This window comes from Gavialis gangeticus, unplaced genomic scaffold, assembly GCF_001723915.1.
Source record: "Gavialis gangeticus isolate Ggan-Ray unplaced genomic scaffold, GavGan_comp1, whole genome shotgun sequence".
Lineage (NCBI taxonomy): Eukaryota > Metazoa > Chordata > Crocodylia > Gavialidae > Gavialis > Gavialis gangeticus.
In genome coordinates this window covers 60,917,820-60,945,615 of record NW_017729022.1, presented here as the reverse complement: position 1 = coordinate 60,945,615, position 27,796 = coordinate 60,917,820, and the positions used below count along the sequence as shown (strand labels likewise).

Sequence of the window (27,796 nt, the reverse complement as noted above, 5' to 3'; positions counted from 1 at the left end):
AATAATGGTCACAAGCTGGCAGAGGGTAGATTTAGGCTAGACATGAGGAGGCGCTACTTCACAGTCAGGGCGGCTAGGATCTGGAACCAACTTCCAAGCGAGGTGGTGCTGGCTCCTACCCTGGGGGTCTTTAAGAGGAGGCTAGATGTACACCTTGCTGGGGTCATTTGACCCCAGTACTCTTTCCTGCCATGGCAGAGGGTCGGACTCAATGATCTGCTCAGGTCCCTTCCGACCCTACTAACTGTGAAACTAAGGAAAAATCGATGCAAGTAAAGGGTACAACTGTGCATGCACTTAAGAGCTGTTACTACTTCCAAATGTCTGCAAACCTCCCAGCGTGAAGTGTGATTTATTAACTTTTCCCCTCATAAGATATACAGTAAAAGCTGTGTTATCTGGCTCTTTACCATCCGGAATGGTCTGTTAACCAGCATGCTGATCAACGTGACAAAAGCGAAACCACCTGCTGATCGATGCAGCAAAAGCAAAACCCGAAGTCCCACTGTGGCACTTCCAGTTTCAATGAGTCCCACTTCTTCCTTGTTGGCCTGGGGCAGAGCAGCCTGCGTGGGTCCCCCCTCCCTGTCCCCCAGCACACAAACGCCAGGGAGTGAACGCCCTGGCGCACCAGATGTGGCAGGAAGGGCGGTGGCCCGAACAGGCAAAGACGCCCCTCAGATAACCAGCATATTAGATTAACTGGAACCTCCTCCCCCTGCCCCCATCCCCATGGATGCCAGATAACAGAGCTTTTACTGTAGATCCTTTTTTTTTTGGTGTGGGGGGAGCCATATTTTGAATCAGGGCAGATTCCCCCTGCCCCATCTAAAAGTTTAAGAAAGGGGCCTGAATTTTGTGTGGGTAAATTGGTCTCCATGTCATTGATTTCTTGAGTTTTATTGGCTCTTCCAGTCTTATGAGTAGCATTAAGTGTGGATCCTGCTGGCTTTGCTGGAAAATGCCTTGTACAAATTTTCAGGGAGGCTAATAGTAAATTCCAAGGATCGTAGAGCATTGCTTACAGATAAACTAGGGTAAAAGAGCAGTATGTAAAGTCAAGCACTCAAAAGCTAATCAATGCCAGAAGGTCACTTGTGTGACCTTAATTCAGCCTCCTGTGTGTATGTATTGTGATGCGGTTCTTAATTACATGGTCTCATGCTGCGCTTTCCACAGAACCCTGCTTCATTCAGTGCACAGGGCGAATGCTGCTCCCTTAATGAGCAGCTATTTGATAGGTTTCTTTTTCTCTTTTGTTCAGTAGGTGGCCCCAGTTCGTCTCTACTGCATGCTTTTCCAGCTTTGCTCTGACAGCAGAATTACTGATTTCCTCCTGGGCTTTTTTTTGCACTGCTCCTCATTAAACCTTCCTGCTGCTTTTCAAACATTAAATTATTTTAATCATCACAGTCTCCCTGCAAGTTGAGGGGCCCCTGTCACTCCATTTGAGAGATGGAGAACATGGGCACAGAGACATTAAGGCCTTGGTTGTTGAAAGTACAGCTCCACTAGTTTCAGCTTTGCAGTGATGAGTGCTCAGCACTTTTGCAAGTCAGACTCGACATACCTCATGTTGGGCACCCCATAAATGAGGCTCATGCTGTTAAAGACCCATGGAAAACACCTATGGAGTGACTAATTTAGCCGTACATGGGAACTGTGTAGCAGAAGCAGGCTTAGGATCTGGGCAGTATTCATCTGGCTCAACTGCAGAACCATCCTTCCTCTTCCCACTGTTCCTTGCCTAGTTTTGCTGTGCACCAAACAGGCCAAAGGACATCCTTCCTATTTGGGCAGGCATTTAGCAGATTGGCCTAATCTGGGGTATCATTTTTGGGAGCTTTTTTTTCATATTCTGTTCTACTTTTGTTTGTTTCTTGCTGTAAACTGCTCTGAGCCCTTGTTGGGGAGGGTGGTGTAGAAATCTAATACATAAGCACAAAGGGGGCTGAATCAAGGTTGTATCCTGGTGCATTCATTCTGACACTTCTCCGCTGCTGAACGTTGGACGTTTTCGTGGATTGAAACATTTAGCTCCACCGTGCAGACTCCTTCCCCTGGGGATACTGCAGTAACTGACAATAGTAGCAGGCTGTCATTTTCTGTGTAGAGGGGGCTGTGAAGCACATGTTTGGCCAGGGATTTTTTACAGCTGCTTGAGGACAGCAGGAGTCCCAAGACGTCCCACTGCTGGACTCTGCTGTGGGTTCTGATGGGAATGTGCTCTGGCAGTTGCAGACCCTTCCTGGACATGGTGATAGTTATGGATAAGGAGATCCTGGCCCATCTTCCCCTCGGTCGCAGTTCCTCCCCCACTTGAGTTCCTGGTACCCCCTATATTTTCCTCCCTCATCCCTGACCCACATGTGTGCATGTACCAGGTTCAGGTCTTCTCCTTTTCTCTCGGCTGAGGCTATCACCCTCCTCCTCAGTGCTCCAGCACCAGCAAGGAAAACACTTGTGCAGTAGCATTGGCTGCTTCTGCTGCTAAACTCAGACAGCAGCTGTTGCAGGGAAGCTGCAAAAGGACACTCGCATCTGCATGGCTCCACTGCAGCAACTGAGGCAACTGGGCACTATGGCCGCAACTGCTGAAGGCAGCGCATGAGCCAGCAGAAGGCACGGGTATGATTGCGTGCACCTCTGTTGGCTGCCGAGCAGTGCCAAGTGCCGCCTTTGTTTGGCAGAGGTGGTGTTTGGCCAGCCAAAAGGAGGGGTTCTGCTACCGCAGAATAACTTTGAGGGCCATGTGCATACAGTTTTGACAGCAGAACTCTAGTTCTTCCAGCAAGGCCGTGCAGTGCAGATCAGGCATGGCTACTGTACCTGGTCCCATGGTGCCTACCTCCTTCTGTGACAGCATCTGAGAGAAACTTTCAGAGAATCCTGTAAATCCCCTGAAGCCCCAAGGGTGGAGCTGCTCATATAGACAGAATTTTTAGATAATCTAGCAGCCCCTGTAAGGAATCTCTGCTGAGCATGTGAGGACTGAAGCCTTCAAAGACTTGTAACCAATGTCAAAGGAGCTACAAGGCTCCTGCCATCTAGGTCCTATTCCAAGTTCTCTTGGGAGCGTATCAAGTAAAGTTGCCCCGCACCCACCCAGGGTCTGTCCTGTTGAGTATTTTGAGTAATAATTTGGAGGGTGGAAGTGAGTGAACACTTGACAAATTTGCAGATTCCACAAAGCTGGATGGGGTGGCTGAATGGGATTAAGAAGCAGAATGATCTTGCTAAACCCAGAGAAGGCACTGTATCTATACAGGTTTATTCAGACTCTTAATTCTTACAGGTTTTCATGTTAAAAAATTATTAACAATGTATTTATATACTACAAGGGTGTTAAACATGCAGGCTGGATTTAGATGATAACAGAGCAGTGTCATCCAGCCTGTGGGGCTCCTGGAGATTTCAGGAATTTGGGGAGAAGGTTTGCTGCCAAAATCTGGGGTATGGACCCCACAGGGGACGCTTCTCGGCAGCAGGGGGTAAGCAATGGTTGTGTTGACCCCACAGCTCTCTGACAGTGCTTGCCGTACCGCCAAAAGCAGACGGATCCAGGTTTAGCATGTGAGGAGCTCGTGATCTGGTTCTCTCTCAAAGGACCAAACCAGTTGGACACCCTTGATTTTTTCCAAGTGAAAACATTGTAGTTGGGATTGTGTGGCTGCATTTGGATGGGAATTGGAATTCACATAGAAATGTGAAAAAAATCTGGAAATTGTTTCCTTATTAAATAAAACTGCCTTTAAATGCACTTGGCACACTAGTTAATCAAAATGTAGTTTTCCATTTAAAATTGATTTGGGCAGCAAAGGAGGTATCTCTTGTGGATAGGGAATTGATTAATAATACCTGGTAAACACAGGCCAGACTTCAAAAGTATTTAGGTGCCTTTAGAAAGGAGCCCAGTGGAATGTAAAGAAGTGCCTGATTCCTGTTTAAATCTGTGCATGTGAGAGGCCTGTGAAGACGCTTGGAAAAATCCCAGAAGGTGCCTCTTGGCATCTGTTGGTGTTTATGCACCTCTGGAAAATCTGGCCCTGCATTCCTCTTGGAATGTATAAGTTATCTTCTCTGCCACCCATCTTTTAGTTCTTAGCTTGGGAATTGAAAAAGCAGAAGGAAAGCTTGTTTTTCTTCCTCCAGTCAGTTTCTCAACTCTGAATGAGTTAGTCCATTGAAGAAGTTAGTCTTTGCACCTGCAGGCTGAACTGAAACCAAAAGGAGGCAAGCCTGAAGCCTCTCTGTTCAACAGAAACTGAAAGTACTTGCACTCAGAATAATGAAAATAATAGTCATCAGGCCTTGGTGAGACTCAAAAGAACATGGATGTCTAATGCAGCATGCAACCGGTGTGGCATGCATCTGCAGCTTGACTTGGCTTCAGAAGTGAGGCATTTTCCTACTGATCCTGTGTATTGTTAAAGAAGCAATATCCTTGTCCTCCAATTTTAATGAATTATGCACATTGATTTAACTGTAGGCCCTAACGACAGGCTGTCAGCACTTCTGTTTTAATTTATATGAAAAACATGGCTTGGCTGTGTGTGTTTACCCTGGGCCTGTCCCTTGGTACCAGGTGACGATGACCTGGAGGCGCTGAAGGCCAAGAACATTAAGCAGACTGAGCTGGTGGCTGACCTGCGCGAGGCCATCTTGCAGGTGGCGCGGCACTTCCAGTGTGTGGACCCCAAGAACTGCAGCATTGTGAGTGGGGACACCCTGTGGAGGCCTAAATCTTCCACCCTTTCCTCGCTGCAGAGCCAAGGCCATGCTCCCTGTCCAGGCTACCACTATTCAAGCCCCAGAAGAGCTAGCAGGCCCAAGTGAGATCTGCCAAGGGCAGTGTCTTTGTGGATACCTTGGTCCTCCCAGGTGGAGGAGGGAGTCATGATTGTTCACGGGGTCAGAGAGAGCTAATTTGTCTGTCCCAGGGAGGGAGAAGAGCTATGGTGGGTGGGGATGGGAACACCTGGCTCAGCGTCCAGTCACCTTCTTACTGTTTCTCTGTGTTGCTCTTCCCTACCCCTTCCCCCTGCCCCCAGGATCTGACTCCAGACTACAGCATGGAGAGCCATCAGCGGGACCACGAGAACTACGTGGCCTGTTCTCGAAACCGTCGCCGCCGCGCCAAGGCCCTGCTGGACTTCGAGCGCCATGATGACGATGAGCTGGGTTTCCGCAAGAATGATATAATCACAGTAAGTGGGAGGGGTTGGGATGCATCCTCTTTGTTCCCTTGCAAAGAGGTCATGGTATAGGCACTGGCCTCTAGCTACTGCTTGAGACCAAATGCTCCCCACAGCCCAGTCTCATCCATAGCTCTGGCAGGGTTTCAGTTTATGTAGCCTGTTACTCTGACCTGAGTAGGGACTCTGGCCAGGCCAGGTGGGGTGCAGGATTTCCTTATGAACGCATGTGTCCTTTGGCCAGGACTGAATGCATGTTGACCCTGCCCATGTTGTAAAGCTCCCTCCCACTTCAGTCAGTCCTGAGTGACAGGCAGATAGTCTGAGCTGGGAACCCAGTTTAACCCAATACACATTGCCCCAAGAGTGCTAATGGAGCTAGTCCTCTGCCACCAGCAATAGCAGTTCATGCTTTTTAGAGCTGGGGCTCTGAGGTTCAGCCTTTGGAGGTGATCAAGTGAAGTTGTCATTCCCACCAGGTCTGGTCTGCCTGTAATGAAAATTGACTGGTGACTTGAAGTGCAGGTGTTCAGGCCCCTGCCGGCCTTTGACAGCTGAGGATAAAGCAGTTTCCCACACTGCACGCACCTTCTCTGTCTGCCTCTGCCAGCACCATTCTCATGGCAAGAACCTCCCCCTGCCCGCCCCCACCCCAGGCGGGGGGGAGGAGGGGGCGGGGGGCAGGTAGTTCTCAGATCTTTGTCTCCTTGCTGGCACTCCTCAGCCTGCTCATGTTGCAAGTTGTCAGTGTCCCCTTTTTCCCCCTCCTCCTTTCAGATCATCTCACAGAAGGATGAGCACTGCTGGGTGGGGGAGCTGAATGGATTGAGAGGTGAGAATGGCTGGGGTTTGGAGGCAGTGGGGGCAGGCTCCAGAGCTGCTGGGACTAGGAGGCTGGTCTTCCACAGGGCTGTTGCCTGCAGCGAGAGCTCTCCTGTCCCTCTCCCAGAGGGCTGCATGGGTTTGCTTTGCACACAGTTCTCAGCATTGCAGCTAAAGACTCTGCAGGTCCTGGGGGGCTGTGACTGCCTGGGAATGCATGTTTGCTCTGCTGCATAGGAGGTGTGGGTGGGACACAGGCTTGGGTTGCGGGGCAGTTGTCTTGATGGTCTTGCTGGCTACTTCCTGCAGAGGCAGCAGGTTTTACAGCTGGAGTGGGGGCTGCCCGTGCTGCTTGTTGGCAGAATGTCCTTTAATGACCTCTTTTGCAACGGTCCTGATTTCCTGAGCCCAGGCTGATTTGATCCCAGAGCTTATTTTCCTTCTCAGGCTGGACTCCCAGCCTGCTCCAAGGGCTACAGGAGCCAAGTTCCTTTGTCCTCCCACTTTCCCTTCCTCCCTCTCCCAGCCTGCTGCTTCTCTAGGGTTCAGTATGTGCCTGCATAAGGATTTCCTAAAGTCTGTCTCAAGCTGATCCCAGTGTCTGCTTCACATAGGTTGGTTTCCTGCAAAATTTGTGGAGATCTTGGACGAACGGAGTAAAGAGGTAAGCACCATTGTATCTTTAAATATCATCCTGGAAACCTCTTTGCCTTTCTTCCTACAAGTCATGCATGTTTCCCCTGCTGCCATTGCCCCTTTTGACTGGTTGGTGGCTGAAACTCTGCTTTTCTCAAACTCTCAAGGACCAAACAAAATTGTGGCCAGGTGGCACTTAATGTCCATAGGTATTTGCTGAACATCCTTGTAAAGGAGAGAGAAAATTGGTAGCCCACAGGGTATGGGATGGGTGACAGTCCAGTGCAGTGACCAAGGTCCCTGGAACTGCACTTAGAGCTCCCAGCTGACATGAGGGGAAGGAGGGGACCCCTGAAAATAGCCAACTGAGTGTGCCTCATGTGTGCAAGGCTGGATTCTTTCACACAGCACCATTATCTTGGGCTCCAGGTATACCCAGCGGCCATCTTGTACTCCATGCAAGGCCATAGAGGTCAATGCAGGATCTTCCTCAGTAAGTGCCGTTCCTGCCTGGCAGTGAGAAGGAGGTGGGAGAGACCCCGCTGAACCTAGCACTGACTGATCACACCCAGACGAAACCAGTTCCGGCAGCCATGGAGGCTGCTGGTGCTGAGAGCTGCAACGCTAGTTTGGTACCAGCCTCAGCCCTTGTTATCACAGCGCCAACACTTGTGCCTGGAGGCAGCTGAGAGAAAGGCCAAACACAGTCCAGACATGGCTCCAAACCGAGATGTGGGAGAAGTGGGAATATCATTCTGGCAAAGGCAAACCTGTGAGAGTCCCCAATAGACTGGCACCAGGTGATCGGGTACCGTGAACACACAGCAAAGACACCAAAACCAATCAAAAGAAGAAAGGTTCTGTTCATGCACAGAGCTCATAGGTCTTGCTGAACTTGGTGGCAGACTTTCAAGCCCTGTCTACCTAACATGGAGGAGGATGACTTCTTTCTTATCCAAGCAGCTTGAGGGCACCTGGGAGGAGCTGAAGGAAACTGAACAAGAAGGGCCAGGCAGCTTTCAACACTGCTCTGCAGGCAGCCATCCAAGACCTCCCATCCAGGGACTGATGGTGCATTCCCCTTCCTTCAAGGGTTTGGGTCCATCCTCAGATCTGTGAAGTTTTACTCTCCACCGTCCTACTGGAAGCTCTACAAATACCAACCCCGTAGGCCCAGGACAGATGACCAGATCATCAGCAATGCGAGTAGTTCTGTTACCAGAGGAAACTCCTGACATCCATCTCCTCCATAAGTCTCTCGCCATCCTGTCAGCCAAGCACCAGATTTGACAGAAATTTCAGAAGTTGACAACAGCCTTTGGGAGCTGCCTTGCCCCCTACCCCATACCGCACTGCTGAGTGTAATACTGTCTCTGGTGGATGGGTGTTGGATAATGGCTAATCCACAGCTTGCTCTCCACTTCCACTCTAGTGCCTTTCAATTTGTGCCACAGGGTCTGAGAGAGAACTTTGCAAAGGGCTTTGTTGCCTCACCCAGCAGTGGCCCAAGCAACTCTGCAGGAGTACAGGACACTGCTGTCTCCTTATCCCAAAAAAAGAAAAGGCAGAGAAGGGTCTATCTCCTGTCCCAGACCTTAGGAAACTAAACGCATCCACTTGCCTCAGAGTCAGGGTGGCAACACTCGCCTCAATCTCCAGGCTCAGGGCTCTGCTGGTTCATGAGCTTCCCATATAGCTAGCTAGCCAGCTACCCAGTCCACAGGAAGTTCATGGAAGTCCTGGTGGGTGTGTATCATTACCAGTGCAAGGTGCTATAACTCAGACACCCCATGACATAGGGAAAGTAACTTCCAAATACTCCTGTTAGCAGCAGCCCACCAAAGGAGGGAGGACACTGACCTCTGCTATTGGGCCAGTTGGCTGATCAGAGGCAGGTCACGAATGGAGACAGCAAGCCAGTCTCGTCCCTCTTCTGTTGCCTGGGACTACTAGCAAAGCCACGCTCAGAGACTACACACGAGCTAAATCATTCAGGCTGTCATCTTGTCTCTTTTTGGCTGTAGAAGGCAGTTCAAAAGGCCACCCCGTCTCTTCAGAAAAAATTACAAAAAGCATCTTGTGAGCTCTTGGTGTTGCCAACTGCTTAGTATTCCTCTCCCACTGGGCATTGAAACTCAAGTGACAAGCTTCTGACCTACCAGCATTTCTTACCCTTGCCAGTGTCAAGGTCATCCAAGGGAATGACCTGCTGACTTCTGTCAAAGGCTGGGCCTTGGCCTCAACTGCTAGGTCAGGTGCCATGTTCAGGAGAGCTGTATTCCAGTTACTGTTCAACTGATGAATCTGGAACTCCTTGGTCCCACCATCTGGAGGGGATGCTCTGTGCCAGTCACTACAGTGGGATCCAGGCTGATTTATCCTTTGAATGAAAGGCAAGGGTTTTGTAGGTTGATTATCTTTTATTGGACCAACTATGGGATGTACCTTTCTTTGGGGAAAAAGATTTCAAATACAAGCCATTCTTCCTCAGGTGTCTGATCACAGGGAGCCAGGCCCAGCCAGGCTATGCAAGGTGATATCTTTTATCAGACCAACTAAGAAATCCTTGCCCCTAGCATAATTTCTGGACTATCACAGTAACAACATCACTCTTACACTCCCGTAACATCCTTTAAGGAAAGATGAAGCCTCCTACCATAGCTGAGGTCCTCTGAAATGTTGCAATCAATGTGGATTCTGTAATCCATTTTCAGTCTTGAGTTTGAAGTGTGCTGCTGCCACAGTCTTTGAATTGCAAGGGGCTGAAAGAGCTGCGTGGGAAGGTACACGAGCTTCCAATAAAAATGGCAATTCCAAAGACTCTCATATGGCACGGGTGAAGCCACTTCACACCTACAGTAGATCCCCGGTGATTGAAATACCCAGGAGAAGCACATTTACTGCAGGGAGGTCACCACTCATTTCACCAAGGGGAACAAATACCTCCTCATGACTCTGCTGAGGTTGGGGCATCTCATTCCTTCACCTTTTGCAGATGGGGTTGTAAGGCACAGCGGTGAAGTGACTTGTGCAAGGTCATGGAGAGCCTGTATAGGGCAAAGATTTGATCCTGCTTCTCCTGACTGCCAGTCCATGGGTGTTTAAAGCCCAAGAGCATCTGGGCAGGGACCCTGCAGATACTCCTAGTGTGTGAGAGCTTGGGAAGAGAGGGAGGAAGCTGGGGAGAAGCAAGCCTTAAAAAGTTCAGCCTGCATACCCCTGACCCCCCACCTCCTAGCACCCTAGGCTTGCTAGTTAGGCACTGGCATTTTCCAGTACAAGGTCTGAGCCCCAGGGAGGGTCAGGGAAGCTTTTGGTCCTGGGACTGCTGGCCGGAAGCTGGGCCAGGGTGTGTTTGGGTGCAGGTTGTATGGGAAGGAAGGCCACACACACATCTGATGAGCAGTTTAGACAAGTGTGCATCTCTGCTTATCTTAGAGATGCTCAGAGTTGGCTCCTTTCATTCTCTAGTACTCTGTCGCTGGGGACGATTCGGTCACAGAGGGGGTGACAGACCTGGTCCGAGGGACGCTCTGTCCAGCACTGAAGTCCATATTTGAGCATGGGCTGAAGAAGCCATCGCTGCTGGGAGGACCCTGCCATCCCTGGTTATTCATTGAGGAGGTGAGAAGGGCATTCAGGGGAGCTATTAGGCCAAGAGAGAAGGGGAAAGTGTGGCTCTCACCTGGGAGGATGCCAAGATAGCAGCCTTCTTGCAACCTTCCCTCCTCACTGGGTTGCAAGGTGTGTCTCTGCTGTTACCTGGGTGGGATGGTGCTGGGAGGTTGTCCAGCTGTCCATGAGGGTGGGGGTGGGCACTGGGCTCTTGTGGCACTGACTGTGTCCCATTCCTGCCAGGCTGCCAGCCGGGAGGTGGAGAGGGACTTCGACTCTGTGTACTCACGCCTTGTGCTCTGCAAGACTTACAGGTGAGGCCACCATTGTCACGCAGAGAGCCAGGTCCACCTCCATTCCCAAGTCCCCCCTGCCAAACCCTTGCTGCCCTCTTCTCTCGGAAGCTCGTGCCTTCCTGCTGGGTCCCAGTGGGTTCCTTCTTCCGAGAAAGCAGGGCTGTGTGGTGCTAGGTGGCCCTGCTGGTCTGGGACTGGTACATTGCTTTTGTCCAGAACCCCGTCCCCATGCGCTGTGGCTGTGCCTGCCATTGGCACCATCTAGAACTGCAGCCACCCTTGGTAGCATCCAGGGGCTGCTGTTCCTCCCACCCCTGTCCTTGCAGAGTGCTTGTGCCAGGCAGGTGTCTTGCCCACCTTAGGGCACGGCTGGCCTGGAAGCATGAGCTGGGCTTCTGCTCTAATTTTTTTTTGGTCTTTTTTTGTAGGCTGGATGAAGATGGCAAAGTCCTCACTCCAGAGGAGCTGCTCTATCGAGTGAGTAGGTGCTCCTGCTCCTGCCCCCGGAAGCCTTCTGTGAAGAGACCTTAAATGGCTGCTCTGGTCCCACCAAGAGCCCAGAGCTCCTGCCTTGCAAGCCTCGGGCAGCAGGTGGTGCCACAGGGGAGGCTGGGGGGAGGCACAGGCAGGCATGGGGATCCCACCCCATTCCCTCCTGCGAGAAGGTGTTCGCGGGGCTGGTGGGAAGCTCTGGCTTCCCGGGGATCGTGGGTCCTCCAGCCCTGGCAACAGAGAGATGATGGGGAGAGCCAACCCCAGGATGCTGGGTCACAGTGGCTGGCCCATCACAGCCTGGGCCCCAGGGAAGGGGGTAACGGGCTCCTCCCCTCATGCAGGCGGTGCAGTCGGTGAACATGACGCATGACACCGCGCATGCTCAGATGGATGTGAAACTTCGCTCCCTCATCTGTGTGGGACTCAAGTGAGTCATGGAGCCCTAGGACCTCCTCGGAGCTGCTTGTGCTCTGAGCTTGGGGCAGGCTGCCAGGGAGGGAGGGGGCTGTGGGGAAAGGCTGGGAACCAGCCACTTCACGCATAGCCAAGCCTGCCCAAAATGGCCCCCCGGCATTGGTGGCTACAGGGCACTGGACTGGCTGGTTCCGTATTGTCAGGTGCATTGGCCCAGCCCCATGTGGAGAGGAGGCACCTTGTGGGCCAGAGGTTGGGTGAGGAGCTGAGTTGCCCCCCAAAGGGGCCGGGCTCCCAGGCTCCTTCTTCAGTAGCTACTTGTAACTCCCCCTTCAGTGAGCAGGTGCTGCACTTGTGGCTGGAGGTGCTATGCTCGAGCCTGCAGACGGTGGAGAAATGGTTTCACCCCTGGTCCTTCCTGCGCAGTCCTGGCTGGGTGCAGATCAAGTGTGAGCTCAGGTGAGTGTGTGCAAGGTCCCCCTTCCGCTGGTCCGTGTGGATCTGCAGAGAGAAGTGTCGCTGAGCCAGGCCCGGCCTCCTTCCAGCGGTGGAAGCAACACCTCAGGGGTGGAGAGGCTGCTGACCAGAGACAGCTGAGTCTGACCCTGACTGTCATGGGGAGAAGCTGCCTTCATGGTCCCGAGGGCCTGGTGGTGGAGTAGGGAAGTATGCAGCTGCAGACTGGCCCCGTGGATCCTGCCAGAGAAGACTCATCCCCCAGGCTTAGCACATGGAAGGCCAGGCAGGGGGTCCAGCACCAGGCTGAGCAAGCACAGGGGCTGGCTGGGCAGGGGATGGTGGGGAGGGTTGGCCATATGCCAGAGGCAGAACTGAAACATGCCACACCATCCCTCCTTCCCCTGTGAGCTGTGGTGGCTGCCTGTTTGTGGCTGCTGCTTTCCACCGGAGGCCCCTCCCAGCCAGGCCCTGCAGGATGCAAGCGGCAGGGTGTGGCCTGCTGGGTGGGGACTGCTGTCCTCAGCCCTGGCATGGGCTTGGCTGCCAAAGCTCCAAGCGGTCCTCGTGTAACCAGGCAGGTCTGAGCAGCTGTGCAGCTGGGCTGGGTGGGGGGAGCTTGGCCCCCTCACTGCTCCTGGGGTTGGCAAATGTATTGTAGCTGGGGCTGAGAGCACCTGGCCTGGGGTGGGGCAGAGCCATGTGGAGGCAGTCCATGGCTACAGGCCCCCAGGGCTCTGCCCCACCAGCTACATTTGCTGACAGTGATGGGGGGTTCCTGCATCCATGACAGTGAGGCCAGGGCTTGGCAGGGCCCTTTCCCCAGAGCACAGCTGCAAAAGCTTTTGGTGCATCTGCTTGTGGGAGAAGAGTAGGATTGGGCCTGCTTATGCCTTATCACGCCCAACCCAGGCCTCTGCCAGGTCCTTTTGGTGGGTCCCCCCAAAGCAAGGCGCCCTGGCGTTAATGCCCAGTGAGATGCACAGGGCAGCTCACACCTCTCCAAACAGCTGTTCTGGGCCTTTGCAGCTGTTGTGCTTGGGTCCTGTTCTCACAGTCCCAAAGACCTGATCAGCCGACCCAGAGCTGCCCCTTAAGTGCTAAAGGCCCCATCTCACGTTTTCTTAACATAAGCTGAGAATCCAGGAGCCAGCACCTGGGCACAGACCTGTGGTATCTCAGCCTTAATGCAGCCAAGGAAGGGGACAGGATGGCGGCAGGTGTCTGTTGTAAGGGTGTAACCATTGCTTTGTCCCATTTCAGAGTTCTCTGCAAATTTGCATTCAGTCTGTCCCAGGACTGGGAGCTTCCTCTAAAGAGAGAGGTGAGTTGTCCGCTTGAGATCCCCTCCCATCTCCTGGCACATTAGCCAGCCCCATGCTCTCTTTGGAGGGCCTCCAGCAGAGTTTACACAGATGTGCCCCAGCATCATGTTTGGTGCCCCAGATCATTAGGAGCCAAAGAGCTGTCCCTTCCTAGTGGGGCTGCCTCTGCCATCAGCTGGCTGGAGTCTGTGGCAGGGTCACGCTGGACCTGGCAACGGCAGAACATTCACAGAAACCTGCTGGGTGATGAGAGCTGAAGGTGCTCTGAGGATCAGCTCCCTGCCCCCCTCTTGTCTCTCCTCCCCAGCCAGGAGCCATGTTGGGGCTCTGGGAGGAAAGGGTGCTGACCTTTTCTGCTTGACTAGTGGCCCTTGCTATTCTGGCCTGGTGCTGCTGAGTGAGGGGATAGAGCAGAGTGAGAGACCTGGGGTGTGGGGCAAAGGCCACTGCTCCTTCCTCACTACATAGGGATGCTGGCACTAGCTCCTGGCCCTTTCTGTCTTCCTGCAGGAGAAGGAGAAGAAGCCGCTGAAAGAAGGCGTGCAGGACATGTTAGTGAAACACCATCTCTTCAGCTGGGACATTGATGGGTGACCCCTCCCATGCCTCTGGGTGGACCTTCTTGACTGCGCACATTCAACACATGCTTCCCTCTCCCTGACCCCCAGCTGCTCTCCGCCCTGCTGGAAAGATGAGTCCCTCCCATTCACTTGTATCCCAGCTCCCTTCCTGCTTGTAGCAGTGACAAGGCCCACTTCAGGGTCTCTTGTGTCACTGGGGACAGACAGACTGACTGGCTGCATGGCCACAGCAGCACACACCACAGACGGGCAAAACACAGTGACCAGCTGGAGTAAATGCTCAGCTCTGAGCACTTACCAAGGACTTTCTCTCTCTCCCCCTTGCCTGTACCACTCTGCACTGGCCAAGCTGCCCAAGGATCCCTGCCATGGGTGTGCTCTGCCTTTGCCCCTGGCATTGCCTCTCGTGGCCCGGCTCTCTCAGGGTGCAGCTTTGCCTTTCCACACTGCCTTCCACTGGGTAAGTTATTTGCCACCCTCTCGCCTGCCGTCTCCTCGTGGGGGAGAGCTCATACCTGGACCATGGGCCTCTCCGCCTTCAGTGTCCCAGGGGCTGTCACATGTGGTGCAGTCTCCACAGCGTTCCCAAGTGCCACTAGTCCAGAGTGTGCAAGAGGCAGCTGCCCCTTCAAGCATGCCTTGCTCATGGGTGGAAGACCAGTGCTGGGCATGTGAGGGGTGGCATGTAGGGCCTAGTGGGCAGGAAGCTGGAAACAGCAAGGAGCACTGGCAGGGAAAGAAGAGGTGGAGGTGACTGAGGGAAGGCAGCATGTTGCTCGCAGGCCAGGGCTCAGCCTCTCCCCTCTCCTGCACTGCAGGAGCTCCTGGGGAAGCAGCGTCTGCCCTTGTGGGGCAGGGGAGCACCACTGGTCTCGTCTCCCCTCCCCCATGCTGCAGTGCACCAGCGTGCAGGGTGCTCACAAGATGTGCCTCACGGACCAGCCTGTACCAACTCCAACTGCCTTAGGGGATAGGCTTTGTCTCTGCCCCCAGGTCCGAGACAGGAGCTGCCTGCCCTCTAAACAGAGCGTGTTTCATGCTGTCATTTTAGCCTCTAGTTGATTTTTACTATTAACCAAAAAGCTGTAAATTTAATCTCTAGAAATGTGTGTATATTTTTGGCATCTTAGCTCAGGAAGTGGGTTCAGGACTAAGCTGGCTCAGGGAGACTGACGGGGTCTCTGACCTGGGTGCAGGAGCCTCCAGGTCAGGGGTGGAGAATTGCTAGTGGGAGTGGTAGCTTTGGTCTGTGGAGTCTGACTGTACAGTGAAAGCACCTGTGTGTGAGCACAACTCCTCGTGAAATGCCACTCGCATCCTACTCTCCTTTGTTCCGTGGGTTTGTAAATAAACTGCATCTTGGGAGACCGCAGCTGGCCTCTTTCTTTTCATGGAGGCTTCAGATGGTTTTGAGCTTCATTCACTCCTATTGCTGGGCCAGGTACCTGCCCTCCAGGCTGCCCACTCCTCCCTAGGAGGGGGACAGACACTTGCTGTTTGTGAAGGGCTTGTTGCCTCCTGCTCACAGAGAGTGAATGTCTCTGTGCAGTGGCAGAAGAGGCCTCTGCAACCCCAGACCTGAAAAGCCAATGCGCAGGGAAGTCAGGGCTTCCTAGAAATGCAGCCTTTCTCCTCGTCTCCCAGCTCCATGGGCTGGGAGGGTAGAGACAAGGTGATCCCTGCTCCACTCCCATCAGCGCTCCCTCCAGGAGAAGCTGCTCACGCAGTGGTTTGGTATCTTTTTTAATAAAATGGATTTTTTTTTCCAAATATTTGTAACTGAAAAAATAATTTGATTTGAAGATCCATTCTCTCCCGTTACCTCTTTGCAAATGTCCTTTTCCAGTTGAGTGCTCATACTAGATCTTATGTCACAGCACTGCCTTTCGCCCCAGATGCTGCTGGTCACCCCTCACCAGCTGCTGCATAGTGGAAGGGAGAGTGCGTGCTAATCGAATACACATTACAAACAAGTAGTGGTTACAGCAGAAAGTCAGGATTTACATTCAAGGTAGAGGCAGAACATCAGGCTTTTGTTTTTCCTGGTGGGGGGCAACAGGGTCTTCTGGGGGAACAGCCCTTCTAAACAGTCCAGCACTGAAGCGATGGCTCCAGCCAGGGACTTAACCATCCTGCAAGAGCAGGCCACCTTTGCCTTCCACGGAGAGGTGAGCACCCAAAGCCAGCCCTAGCACCTTCCCAGCAGGAGCTGCCCATCCCCGGGACCCACTGCAACGCTGACCAAAGCAGCACCATCCCTCTGTGCTCTACACTGCATGACTGCAGAGGGCAGGGGAGGGTCCTGAACCTCACTGCTCCCCCTCCTTCCACAGTGCAAGGAACCTTTGCTACCACCTCCCTGCAGAAGCTCATTGCACTTGTTCTTGTCTGAGGTTGCTCTTATCTGAAGCTTCTCATCTGTACCAAAGACTCAGCCCCTGCATCTTGGGGGTTGGGGAGAGAGCAGAGGGAGCTCAGCAATCACAGTGGCTTCTATTGACTTTGAAAAGCCAGGGGGAACTTGGTGTTTACACCTTCCCCTCCAGCTGGGAAGCAATCCAGGTGCCTCCTAATCCCAGTTCTCAGCAGTTCCCTCCTCTGTCTCATGCACAATTACTTTACCACTACGCCTACACCCCAAAAGTACTGGGAAGGTGAATCTGGCCACTTCTGTTACCTCTCTCTTCCAAAGGATAAAGGAACCTTGGCAGAGCACAAGGACAGCAGCTGCAGCCCAACAGGGGGACATGAGCACCTTAGGCCCAGAGGTTGTACTGCAGAAGCACATGCCCAGCCCAGCGTGACATGACAAATACCCTTTTAGAGCTGCTTAGTCCACCAGAGTCCTTCCACTGGGGACCCAGACTTTGGAAATGGGATGGAGATGGCTGATCGGTCCCGCCAGGCTGCTTTGGCCATGTTTACCATCCCTGCCTGTGTAATGCCAGCCGGGCACAGCTGCAGTCTTAACCGAGAGAAGACATGGGACTAAGGGTGCACATGCAGAAGCACTACAATAGCAAGGGTGGGGGACAGCCAACTCTTCCCTATTCAGCCACATGTGGAAACCAAATGCTTCTTCTCTCTGCCTCCATGAGGCACTACTCCCCCCCAAACCAGGCAGCCTTGCCAGCAAGAGCCCAGCAGGGTGGTTCTGGGCCATAACACAGGGCACATCCCCGAGGTGCACCAGGCAGGATGAATGCTAACGTACTGAGGGGTATGGCCGCAGGCACGTAACAGCCTGGAGCACCTTCACGGGAACCACCCACACAACTGAGCTTTTTTCGTTTCAAGGCATTGAGGCAGCAACTTCCCTTCTACCAGCTCCTGCACAGAAAGCGCTCGTGGGCAGGGCAGGGAGGTGGGTGGAAGGGAAGGGAAGTGGGACAGTGTCTAGGCCAATAACCTGATTTGGGCATCCTCAATCCTCAGGCAGGGGGAAAAAAGGGCCAGCTGCAGGGCATCACACTGGTTTTAGGGAGGCCTAATCCTACAACACTGGGCAGCTGCTACCACTGCTATCACCCTGCTAAGCTGACACGACTTGCACGCGCTCACCCTCCTTCGCCAATAGGGCTCGTGCAGTAAATATGGCTGGCAGAGCTGCAGCTCACCAGACACCAAGGCAGGTGGGTCCGGGTGCTTGCCATAGCCCTGACACACCAGGCTGCATCACGGGAGGTGTCAACAGCTTCTGCTCACCCCCAACCCGAGCTGCTCTCCACAGTCCTCAGCCTCTCCTGGCCCACCGGGCCCACACACGCCATCTGCTGCTGCTCAGTGCCCAAGGCCGGCTGGGCAAACACCCTGGATACTCTTGCCCTGGGCAGAAGGCTGCTCTGAGCACAGGGTCTGCGATGGCCTCAGCATATGAGGGCCTGACTCCTGATCACATCAACTGCATTTTTTTTTTTTCTGGGGGTGGGGAGACACTGTCTGGAGTCCACATATAGCGTATGGAAGGACCAAATACCCAGCAACTTAGTGTAGCTGGAGCCCAGCAGCAGGTGCCAGCCCCAAGCAGAGTGCAGAAGAGGGCAGGCATCCCATCTGGCTCCTACTGAGGCCATTTAGGAAAGCTGTGCAGAAGGAGGGCAGTGTGGGGCTAGTCTGGGTACGCTGGACTCCTCACCCCACAGCTCCTGCCCACCCTTGTGCCTCTGGCTCAGTGCCGCAGCTCATCACGCACAGTGGGGAGGAACGTACAGGGCCTGCCAGTGCCAACCTGCCCGAGTACCTCAGGTGGGGGAAGTGGGACAGCTAGATGCTGTCTGCCTTTTGGAGGAGTGGAAAAGCCAAGGGAGCCCCCCTGCGTGCCCGGTTCTCTACCCAGCCTGAGTGGCGCACTGAAGGGCCCTGATCAACTCCACACAGCAGTTTGCTGGCCTTGTTCCCAGGCACAATGGTGGCTTCCCTCTCTCCCCCACCTCCCACCTGCCTGGCCTGGCTGCTGTCTGGTGTGTAAAGGCCCCAGTGCGGCACCCCTGTGGACCTGGCCCAGGTAGCTGGAGGGAGGGTAGGCCCATGCTTTAGCATCTGCAGCTGCCCAGCTCCTGGGGCCCTCCACTCCTGCCACCCCTGTCCATTCCATACCCAGCCCTACTGCGGCAACAGAGGGGATGAGGGAAGCTTGTAGCTTATGGCTCGAGTGTCACTTTGGGCTGTAGCCTTGTCCGGAAATGAGACAGGCCTGAGAGCTCAGGCCTGGTAAAGGAGAAAGCCTGCACCCCATCCCCCAGGTGCCCATCTTCCAACTCCCACAGCCCATCTCCCCCTCCGTAAAGGTTCCCCAAAGAACCTTTCCTGACCTGCATAAACCCCATGGTTATTTTTTTTTCTTAAACTACTTTTAGGAGCAAGCTGCTGCTCACTGCCTTCCTGTCCCCTTCTGCCCCCGGGAGTGAACAGACCCAGCTGCACTGTTTCCTGCCAGTCTGAGCAAGGGAAATCCTGCCTGCCAGGGTCACATGCAGGGCACTGCTGTTATTTCTCTGAGCTTAGGGTGGAAACTAAAATGCCTCTGCTAACACCTGAGATCCCAGCTGTGTCCAGGCTAAGGGGAGGGGGCTGGGAACCAGCCAGTTGTAAAGCCCCTGTGGACCCTCTCCTTCAACAGCCCCATTTTCCGCTCTGGGCCTGACCTGCTGCCTGGAGCTTGGCATGAACAAAAGCCAACAGCAGCAGTACCGGCCCCAGCCTCTGGTACCTGTTGGGGGTCACTGTTGGGGGAGGAGTACACATACTAGGGGCTCATTTTTGGTTGACTGGCCTCTCTTTCCCCACACACTCCCCAGCCCTCCCACACCCATTCCCTTCAGTCTCTGCTCAGGGAGCTACAAGCAAGAATCCCAATGCAGCTGCAGATCATGTCCATCAAGAAAGTCTGTGGAGAAGAGGCTGGGGGCTGCAGTGCTGAGGGGAGCAAGGCTCATGACAGGCCCCCCCGGCAGCTCCAACCAATCCATGCTGTCCAAGTTAGCCTCACCCAGGTCCAGGGCTAATCCCCCAACAGGCTCGTGGGCAAAGTGCAATTCTGAAGTGTCCATGGGTGAAGGTGGGTGGTCCAGGATGGCCGAGCTACTCAGCATCTGGCTGTGGAGATCATCGATCAAGGGCAGGGGCTCAGGCCCATCATGGGCTGCCGTCAGCAGAGGGAGGCCTGTGCTGCTCTCCAGAAAGTCCTCCAGTCGGCCTACTGGGACAGGGTGGCCCACGGACACCTGCAGGGGCAGCTCAGAGGAATGGTGGCTGCTAGGTGGCGAGGCGCAGGCTGGGGATGCAGACGGCTCCTTCCCAGCCGGGGAGGGCTGCTCTTTGAAATCAGCTGAAATCTCTGTAGAGAAAAAATATACATAGTGCCAGGGCAGTGAAGGACTCCGCTCAAGGGACCTGAGACCCCTCTCCCCGGATAAGCCTCAATTGTGTTTGTGGGGGCTCTCAACCTGCCACAGAGGGATCCAGCACTGGCCAGTGCAACCTAGAAGAGACCCACCCAGGTATGTTCAGGAGCTTTATGGCACATTAAACCAGTGCCTGACTAGTCTCTGATGGAGCCACAGTGACTCCCCTGCCTGCCTGCCAGTGCTTTTGGGCAGCACCAAGTGAAGCACGAGCAAGGGCCCAGACCAGGAGCTCTGTGTGCCAGCGGCAACGTCAGTCTCCTGTGGGTCAGCAGAGAGGTGGAAGCCATACTAGCAACTGGGCTGTACAAACCACAGACTCAAATCCAGAGAGCTAAAGGCTGTAAAGTGCCGGTTCTCTCACCTCCACTCTCAATGAGGATGTCAAACAGGTCATCCATCTGCTGGCTTGAACAGCCATTCTCCTAGGAAGAGACAGTGCAGGATTAGCCTCAAAAGATGCACTAACCTCTGACCCCCCCCAGCAGTCACAACTTGGCTGCCTTCCCCTGCCCCCTCCCTTCTCCCCTGATGAGGAAATTACCCGGTAGTACAGTGCTCACAGCAGCCAGGCACCAGCACCCTGTAACCCCAGGCATTACTGGGTAGTAAGGTGTTTGTAGCAGCCCCAAAGTGCCCCACATCAACGACCCCATAGTAACCTCATCTCTGCCTCAGTAAGTGGAGGGACCAAAGTGAGACGGGACATGGATACACCCCTCTGAGATGCCTCCAGAGGGAAGGTGCTTTGACTCCTTACATGCTGTTCAGGGTCAGTTAGAAAAGACCCCTCATGTCTTAGTGTCTCTGTTTCTGGGTGCCTGTCCCTGAATTCAGTGACCTATGTGGGTTTATTATTCAGGGAAGATGTTTTTTGCACAGGCTCCCCAAGGAAGCCAGAGAAGGAGGCTGGCTCTTACCTCATGGGGCTTTGGCTGTTGTTTCGTGGCCTCTTCATAGCCTGGCGGTTCTTTCATTGGTACCGAGGGGGCAGGGAGGGGAGACGAAGGGGTCCCAAATAGGGATGGATGCTGCTGCTGCTCAAGATCCATCTGCGATGGGGAGGAGGCAGCGGGAGAGCCTGGCTGTGAAGAGGGCTGTTTAGAGTAAAAGACAAAGGAGTGAGGAGGCAGAAAGCCCAGTCCATTGTCCCCATCAGGGCCACTCCACCCTATTGGGACCAGACTCCACCCTATTGGGATGGGACCAACCTGTGCCTCAGCTAACACAGCAAATATGTGCCCTGCTCCTGCTCCCAGCACTTGCAGTGCAGTGTGTGCTATGCCCTGGCTGCAGCCATTTCTCCTCAAAACACAACCAGAAGCCTCTGCTGAAGCATGCTTTGCTGAACTGGAGTGGGGAGGGCTCCTCGGTTAGGGTGGAGACTCCTCCAGCACCCTCCACAGCTTCAAAGGCACTACCAGCACAGTGTTTTGTGCTCCCTCTGCATGGAACAGCTCCACCCTGTTACTTCACCTGCTCCTCCCAGGCATGAGTGTGCTTTGGCAACACAGAGCTACTTGCACAACACTGGCCTTGGAAAAGCCTGCAGTGTCCACCTCAGGCTCTGCTGGCATCATGTCTCAGGCTAAGCTGGCTGGCATGGGAGACCTGCAGTACTGGTGACTCACCTCTTCTGTGTGAGTCAGCATTGATCTAGTGCCCAAACACACATCAGATTGCTGGGGCAGGCCTCCGCCTCAGCTAGTTTGCTGAAGTAGGAATAATGGCCCCAGCTTCCTGAATGCTGCAAATGCCACAATGCTGCTTCTCTGCACCCCTCCCCACCACTGTCACCTAGGAAGCCACTCTCTGCTCTTCCTCCCTAGGGCACATGGAGCAATATTGCTGGGGCAGGAGTAAACCTTGTACATTCAGCCTTCAAAACCCCAGGTACGCCTGAAAAAGATGGGTTCAACCCTGGTGCCATAACATGGGCATAGGGGGTTTGCTTCTAGAGATGACCTGAGCAGGGTGTGGAGCCCTGGGTAAATAAGCCTCACGCGCCCCAGACATGAAGAAAATGGTGGTGGATTCAGCGGTGGGGGTGGGTGATAAGCAACCAGGCGTTAAGCTGGCGGCACCGAGTCACCGCAGCCGCTCCACCCAGCTTCACAGGGCCCCACAAAGTGCAGGGCCTGGGGCGGTCACCCTGATTTGCCCCCCTCTAAGGACGGCCCTGTTTGCTGCACAGGTACCTTTTTCGGCACACTGGGTTGGCCAGTTTTGACAGGAGCATGAGGTTTCAGAGATCCTTTGTGGAAACCATTAAGGAAGAAGGGCTGCAGGTTTGGAGGTGCTGAGAAAGACAATACTGTGGGAGGCATCTGCCCAGTGACTACTTGCAGGCCTGGCTTCTGACCCTACAGGGAGGCAAAAGGATAGGACAGTTACTGCAAACACTTTTGTAGCACAGATGTCAACCAGCCAAAGGAATTCAAGGGTAAGAAGCCTTGGGTTAACTTCTGCAGTAGCTACGGGCCTTAGAGTGAACACAGGTCCCACATCCTCTTCAAAGAGGCCGGAACATGAGACCCCAACAGCACAACTATAGTAGACAAGCCCACTTCCTCCTCATTCATGTCATGGTCCAGTTTAGAAGCTATGCTCTAAGCCCCAAAAAACCTTTGTGACCTTGCTCCAACCTATCTAACTGATGAGCTGCAGAATGGACTGGGGTTATCAACTGATCTGGACCACTCAGAGAGCAGGTGGACAACGGGAACACTTAGCAGCTGTTGCTTTGAGAAGGCAGAAGTATTGTCCAGCTCCCCTCTTGCTCCATGTTACCATTACAGCTTGTCAACATAATCCACAGGAAGGACAAAACAATTCAGGCCCCCTCCACTGAGGGCACCTTTTTATGCCTGCAGGACAATTCTGAGTGCACTCCTCCAACCCTTGTGCCTTGGAAAGGCACCTGCTGGCAGGTGCACACTGCACAGTAAATGCTTTGCAATTCTAGTGGGATTTCTCATAGGAGGAGCTATTCTGTATGAATCAAGAGCCACTCCAGTCTCTCTTTGTTTGTCATTACTATCTGTGAGAAGATGGCAAAGGCAATAAATTGCCAGAGATTCTCAACTATATTTCATGCCATGAACTCCATATTCATTCCCCTTCGATGCATCCCAGAATCCTCTGCTCCAGTACCTGTGGCTCCTCTACAGTCACCTCAGAAACCTCAGAAAAAGGTGCACAGTGCTCCTGATCCTCCAAAGAGGTGTGCTTGTGAGTGACTGAGTAGAACTGTTTTGGCAGAAGGCTGGAGATGGAGGCTGGGAGCACTGTGCCATGCTGCCCTCATCTGCATCTGCTGGCAACTCCTCAACTGAGGATCAAATGCATTATGCAGCTGCAACCTGTGGTGGAGACAACCCTGCAGCGAGCTCTCTCCTGTGGTGGAGCTGGTCTCAGAACTGGTTTGTGTATGTGCTCCCTTCTCCCTATTGCCACACACTCCAGCATCAGCCAAAGAGAAAGCAAAGAAGAAATGCAAGCAAGGAGTCAGCTACCTTCCTGACAAGCTGGTTCAGTATTCTGGGTTGCTGCTGTGGCTGTGGCTGCGGCTGGGAGTTGCCTACAGGGAGCTGACACTGTGCGTGGCTGGAAGTTTTAGTAGGTGATGTTTGACCTGTCTGAGAAGGAAAAAAGATGCGTAAGAAACAATTCCCCACATTACTGAACGGAGCTGCAGGGGAGAGTGGTGGGGAGAGAGAAGATTTGATATCTTAAAGCTCTGATGAGATCAGCCTGTCCTTACTCTCTGAAAATGCAGTTCTCTGTCCTGCAGAACAGAGATACTGAATGACGCCCGCCTACTGTTAGGAACTGAGCAACTGCAAAACTGGTTTAGCAACCTGTTACTGACAGCAGCCACTGGTGGCAGCTTTGGAGGAGAGTGTAAGGATGCTACAGTAGGGGGTTCTGGGATAAGGAGAAACTACCCTGGGGTAGTTTAATACTCAGAAGGTGGTGAGGATGCTTTATGCCCTGAAGCTTGTCCCTCCCTTCCAAAACCACTGAAAAACATCAGTGAGTTGGGCACAAGCTCCCATTCCCTGGGCTCAGATATCAGCATATAAGCCTCAGTGGACAGAGTTATACAGCTCTAACTCTCTCTTTCCTTCCTCTTCATAAAGCAATGTGTGGTGGGATGCTCTTGCTTGCACTTAGAAAAAGCAAGGTCAGCACATCTCAGCATGTCGACCTAACCTAGTGGCCTACCCCTGACAATACCTGGTGCTTCAAAGGAGACTTGAGCAGGTTATGATACACCTGGTAATGGTGTAGTGCTGCTCAACTGCAAGGTTTGCGTGTGCAGACTTCCATCCCATCCCACAGCACGGGTCCATTTTTGCCCTGAAGCATAAACTTTAGTTACACCAAGTCTGGTTTCCACAAACTACAAGCTCGTGTGGCAGCCTGTACAAACTACTGTACAGGCAGCCCTAAGAGCACCACGCTTGTGCTTAGTTTACCTATGGTATTCACCCAGTGGGTCACCCCCCGGTGCTGAGTCCTCGGTGATAATGATCAGGACTAGGTTAACAAGGAAGGGACAGTACAAGAGACGGGAGAACCAATACATGCCTACCTGCAGTGTTGTGCAGCTACTGTTCACTTTCTCCTGTGGAGAGAGGCCCCGCCTCCCTGAACTCTGATTGGTCACTGTAAGGACGATGTGGGTCCCTGTGGAATCTGTGATGAGGGTAGGGGGAGGAGCCCCCTTGATGAAGTCACTCAGGACACCCCCTTGCTGACCAAGGAAGAGCTGTGGACTGTGGGACTGGCATGGTGGCTCTGTTTCTGCCGCCAGTACCTCCTGCTTCACCATCACCTCTTTCTTTGGCACTGAGCTTGGATCTGAAGTGTCCATTTGGCTAGCGGTCAGCACAGGGGTGTATTGGTCTGTTTGGCCATTGGGCTGCTCTGCAGACTGGCAACTCAGGAAACCGTTTTCACTTTTCACTGGGACGTCAAACACCATCGAGTTGGGAATGGAGACAGCTCCATCTCCTCCAGTGGCCATGGCTGGAAGCAGCTGCTGTGACCGCTTCTCTTGCTCCAGCTGCAGCCTCAGCATCTCTACCAGCTGCTGTTTCTGTTTCAGCATTCGAGTGAGTTCCTCAATTTGCTTGTCTTTCTCCTGCAGCATCTGGTCTTTATCCTGAACCTCCATGTCTTTGCTGTTGCTCGTGCTGCTCTGTTCTGACTTGGGGACTGGATTTCCACTACAGTAGGCAACTTTGGAGCTCTCTTCCTTCACCACAAACTGCAGTGGAGATGCTTGCAGGGTGAGCTGGGTCAGAGGCGAAGTTACCATCTCCCCAAAGGCATCTCCAGTGGCTGAGTTCTCGTCCCCAGTGCTCATCTGAGAGCGTTCTGATGGGGTGGGAGAAACAGGTGGGGTTGAGCCTGTGCTGCCAAACTTCATCACACCATTGCCAGTGACAGTGGCCACGACAACCTCTGCTGGTGTGATACCAGCAGTGACCAGTGCTGACCCTGTACTCAGCCTGGTAGCTGGAAAGGCTACCATCACTTCAGCAGCTTTTGGGATGACGGCTGTTGCACTGGGCTTGGATGTGGTGGCTGCTTGACTGGCCATGCCATTCTGCTCTTGGTAAGCTCGGAGCCGCTCAATCAAGTCTGTCTTTGGGCCAGAGACAGGTAATGCTCTCAGCTTCAACTCTTGCTTCAGCTCTGCCACCTAATCAGGGGAAAAAACAGGATTAAAATTAAAGGAATTCCCACCCTTACCAGAAAAACCTTTAAGTCTCTACAGTCCTGAACTGACAGCCCTGCTGGTGGAAGGTCCCTTTTGTTATCCACATACACAGGACAGAATGCAGGACAGCAATGCCAGCTGTCACCACAAACTGTCCTGTCAGCATGCCTCAGCCCTGACCTGAGATGGCCACCTCATGCAGTCTTTACTGAATGTCCACTAGAGATCCAGCAGTGTTAGAGGTGATAGCAAGGTGGACCTTTACCTTCATGTCATCTAGGTTGGCAGGGAGGCTGCCCACTGGCTTGGCCACTGTGGCATTACTGTTTTGTCGCATCAGCCCACCAGAACTGGAGGATACTGAAGACGCGCAGCTGACTGTGGTAGAAAGATTGCGCCCGGCAGGGGCACTGGTACTGCACTGCTGCTCTCCTGGAGGCCTACCAAGAAAGAAAAAGTGTGGGCATCAAAACTGAGATGGAAAGTGCTCATCACCATTCGTCCCTCCTCATGCTAAGAAGCCAAGCACAGACACTTGCAGCAGTATGTGCCGGAAGCTTCCTGATCATTGCAAATATGACACCAGCCAATCAGAGCCTTTTAACTGCACCCAGAACTCCCAACTCCGAATACTAACAAACCAACTAAGTTCAGACGCTCCTGCTTGACTGATTAACCCAACAAAAGACTCCTTCTGGAGGACCACAATAACCGTCCACATGGAAGGGAAATGTTGTGGGACACATACTTTGGTGGGGCTGGCAGGATGCTCTGATAGTTGTAGTGCTGCTGCAGCTGCTGGTTGAGGATCTGGAGCTGCAAGAAGAGCTGTTGCTGCTGCAGTATTTTGGCATAAGATGAATCCATGAGAGGGGCTCCTTTGTCCTGCTTTTGGTCCGGGGGAATGTATTGGTGATATTTAAGCTTCCTGACTTTCGGCTTCAATTCCTTGGATTTCTTGCTGCGCTGAGACTTCTCATTGGCAGTCTTGGGCTGGCTTTGCTATTCAATGGAAAAGGAAGAGAGTAAGAGTGGGTGCAGTCAAGGCATTTCATAGAATCATAGAAAATGAGGGTTGGCAGGGACCTCAGGAGATCATCTAGTCCAACCCCATGCTCAAAGCAGGACCATCTCCAACTAGATCATCTCAGCCAAGGCTCTGGCTCCAAGGATGGAGATTCCACAACTTCTCTGGGTACCCTGTTTCCAGTATTTTACTACCAGCCTAGTGAGAAAAAAATGTGGTTGACATTAACATCTAACCCTAACCAGAAAGCAGCCTGGTTTTGCATCTCAAAACTCTCCAGATATAACCCAGGGGCCTTTCCACATTCCTAGATCCTCAACAATAAAGCATACAGAGCAGCTCACTTAGTTCCAATACCTTATACAGGGATAGAGCAAAGACTAGAACAGAAGGCCTGCTCAGCCCAACAGTCCATTGGTCCATCTAGCCAAGACTTCTCATCTCTGACCCCAGCCGATTCTGGATACTTCAAAAGCTTTCAGCATCCAGAAATTATGGATCATGGCTGCTCAAGTTGTATGCTCATCAGGTGTGTGGAGAAAAGCCCATTAAAGGCTCTGTGAATGGAGGCCAGGGGGAGACAGCAAGTGACACAGGAAGTTGCTCCAGTGTTGGAGCATGATCTAGTGTCTCACTCCCACTCTCTACCCACAACACAGCACTCATCTTAAGTGTTGTTATTATACAGAAATGGGGATGCCCCACCATGGTACCTTAATAAGTGTTGGTGGGGGCTTGGCAGCAGGAACAAGAGCTCCATTGGTGAGATTAGGAGGCAGCAAAGGCGGTGGAGGCAAGGGAGGAGGTGGCTGTTCAGGTAGGAAAGGTGCTTCACTGGAGTCTACAGTGATCTGTAACTGTGATGTACCCTGCAAAACAGGAAAAATAGAGAGTGTGAAATACACACAAAGAAGCAGTGTTCTCCCTTTCTGTTTTCTGGAAAACACACAATGTAAATGATCTATGGGAGACATTCACTAAAGGGACAGGGTCCACACCATTACATAGCCATCTGCTACCTTACCTGCTGCAGTGCAAGCAAACCAGCCTAAGGCAGGGATGGAGTTCAAGCTCCATTTCTAAACCAACACCCCCACCTTTCCCTTCTACCATACCATTCCCGCACCAGATCTCAAATCAATGGAGAGGCTATACTCAGAAACTTATCCCTCAAGACTTCTGGAATTTTCTGCTCAAAATGTTTGTTTTTTGTTTCTACTGCCCTTTCCTCCTTGCAGTCATCTCCAGACACCTCCTCCTTGCCCAGATCTACGCCACCCCCAACAATCTGATTCATTTA

The 27,796-nt window shown here is 53.0% G+C and overlaps 2 protein-coding genes across 4 annotated transcripts in view; one reads left to right on the top strand and one right to left on the bottom strand.

Moving 5' to 3' along the window:
* The window catches only part of SGSM3 (small G protein signaling modulator 3), a 64,883-nt gene extending 49,679 nt beyond the window's left edge, over positions 1–15,204 (top strand). For both annotated transcript variants that reach the window (XM_019515142.1, XM_019515143.1), the window contains exons 12-22: positions 4,586–4,713; positions 5,052–5,207; positions 5,973–6,027; positions 6,632–6,681; positions 10,125–10,277; positions 10,512–10,582; positions 10,993–11,041; positions 11,401–11,486; positions 11,810–11,932; positions 13,193–13,253; positions 13,765–15,204. In XM_019515142.1, the coding sequence (XP_019370687.1) occupies positions 4,586–4,713; positions 5,052–5,207; positions 5,973–6,027; positions 6,632–6,681; positions 10,125–10,277; positions 10,512–10,582; positions 10,993–11,041; positions 11,401–11,486; positions 11,810–11,932; positions 13,193–13,253; positions 13,765–13,848 (1,016 nt within the window). In that variant the 3' untranslated portion in view covers positions 13,849–15,204. The remainder of the gene's footprint in view (positions 1–4,585; positions 4,714–5,051; positions 5,208–5,972; positions 6,028–6,631; positions 6,682–10,124; positions 10,278–10,511; positions 10,583–10,992; positions 11,042–11,400; positions 11,487–11,809; positions 11,933–13,192; positions 13,254–13,764) is intronic.
* Positions 15,205–15,660: 456 nt separating this feature from the next.
* MKL1 (megakaryoblastic leukemia (translocation) 1) overlaps positions 15,661–27,796 on the bottom strand; it is a 105,378-nt gene continuing 93,242 nt past the window's right edge. For both annotated transcript variants that reach the window (XM_019515140.1, XM_019515141.1), the window contains exons 7-15: positions 27,210–27,365; positions 26,218–26,471; positions 25,735–25,909; positions 24,336–25,451; positions 23,254–23,376; positions 21,937–22,101; positions 20,659–20,835; positions 20,103–20,163; positions 15,661–19,671 (exon numbers count right to left, since the gene is read on the bottom strand). In XM_019515140.1, the coding sequence (XP_019370685.1) occupies positions 19,172–19,671; positions 20,103–20,163; positions 20,659–20,835; positions 21,937–22,101; positions 23,254–23,376; positions 24,336–25,451; positions 25,735–25,909; positions 26,218–26,471; positions 27,210–27,365 (2,727 nt within the window). In that variant the 3' untranslated portion in view covers positions 15,661–19,171. The remainder of the gene's footprint in view (positions 19,672–20,102; positions 20,164–20,658; positions 20,836–21,936; positions 22,102–23,253; positions 23,377–24,335; positions 25,452–25,734; positions 25,910–26,217; positions 26,472–27,209; positions 27,366–27,796) is intronic.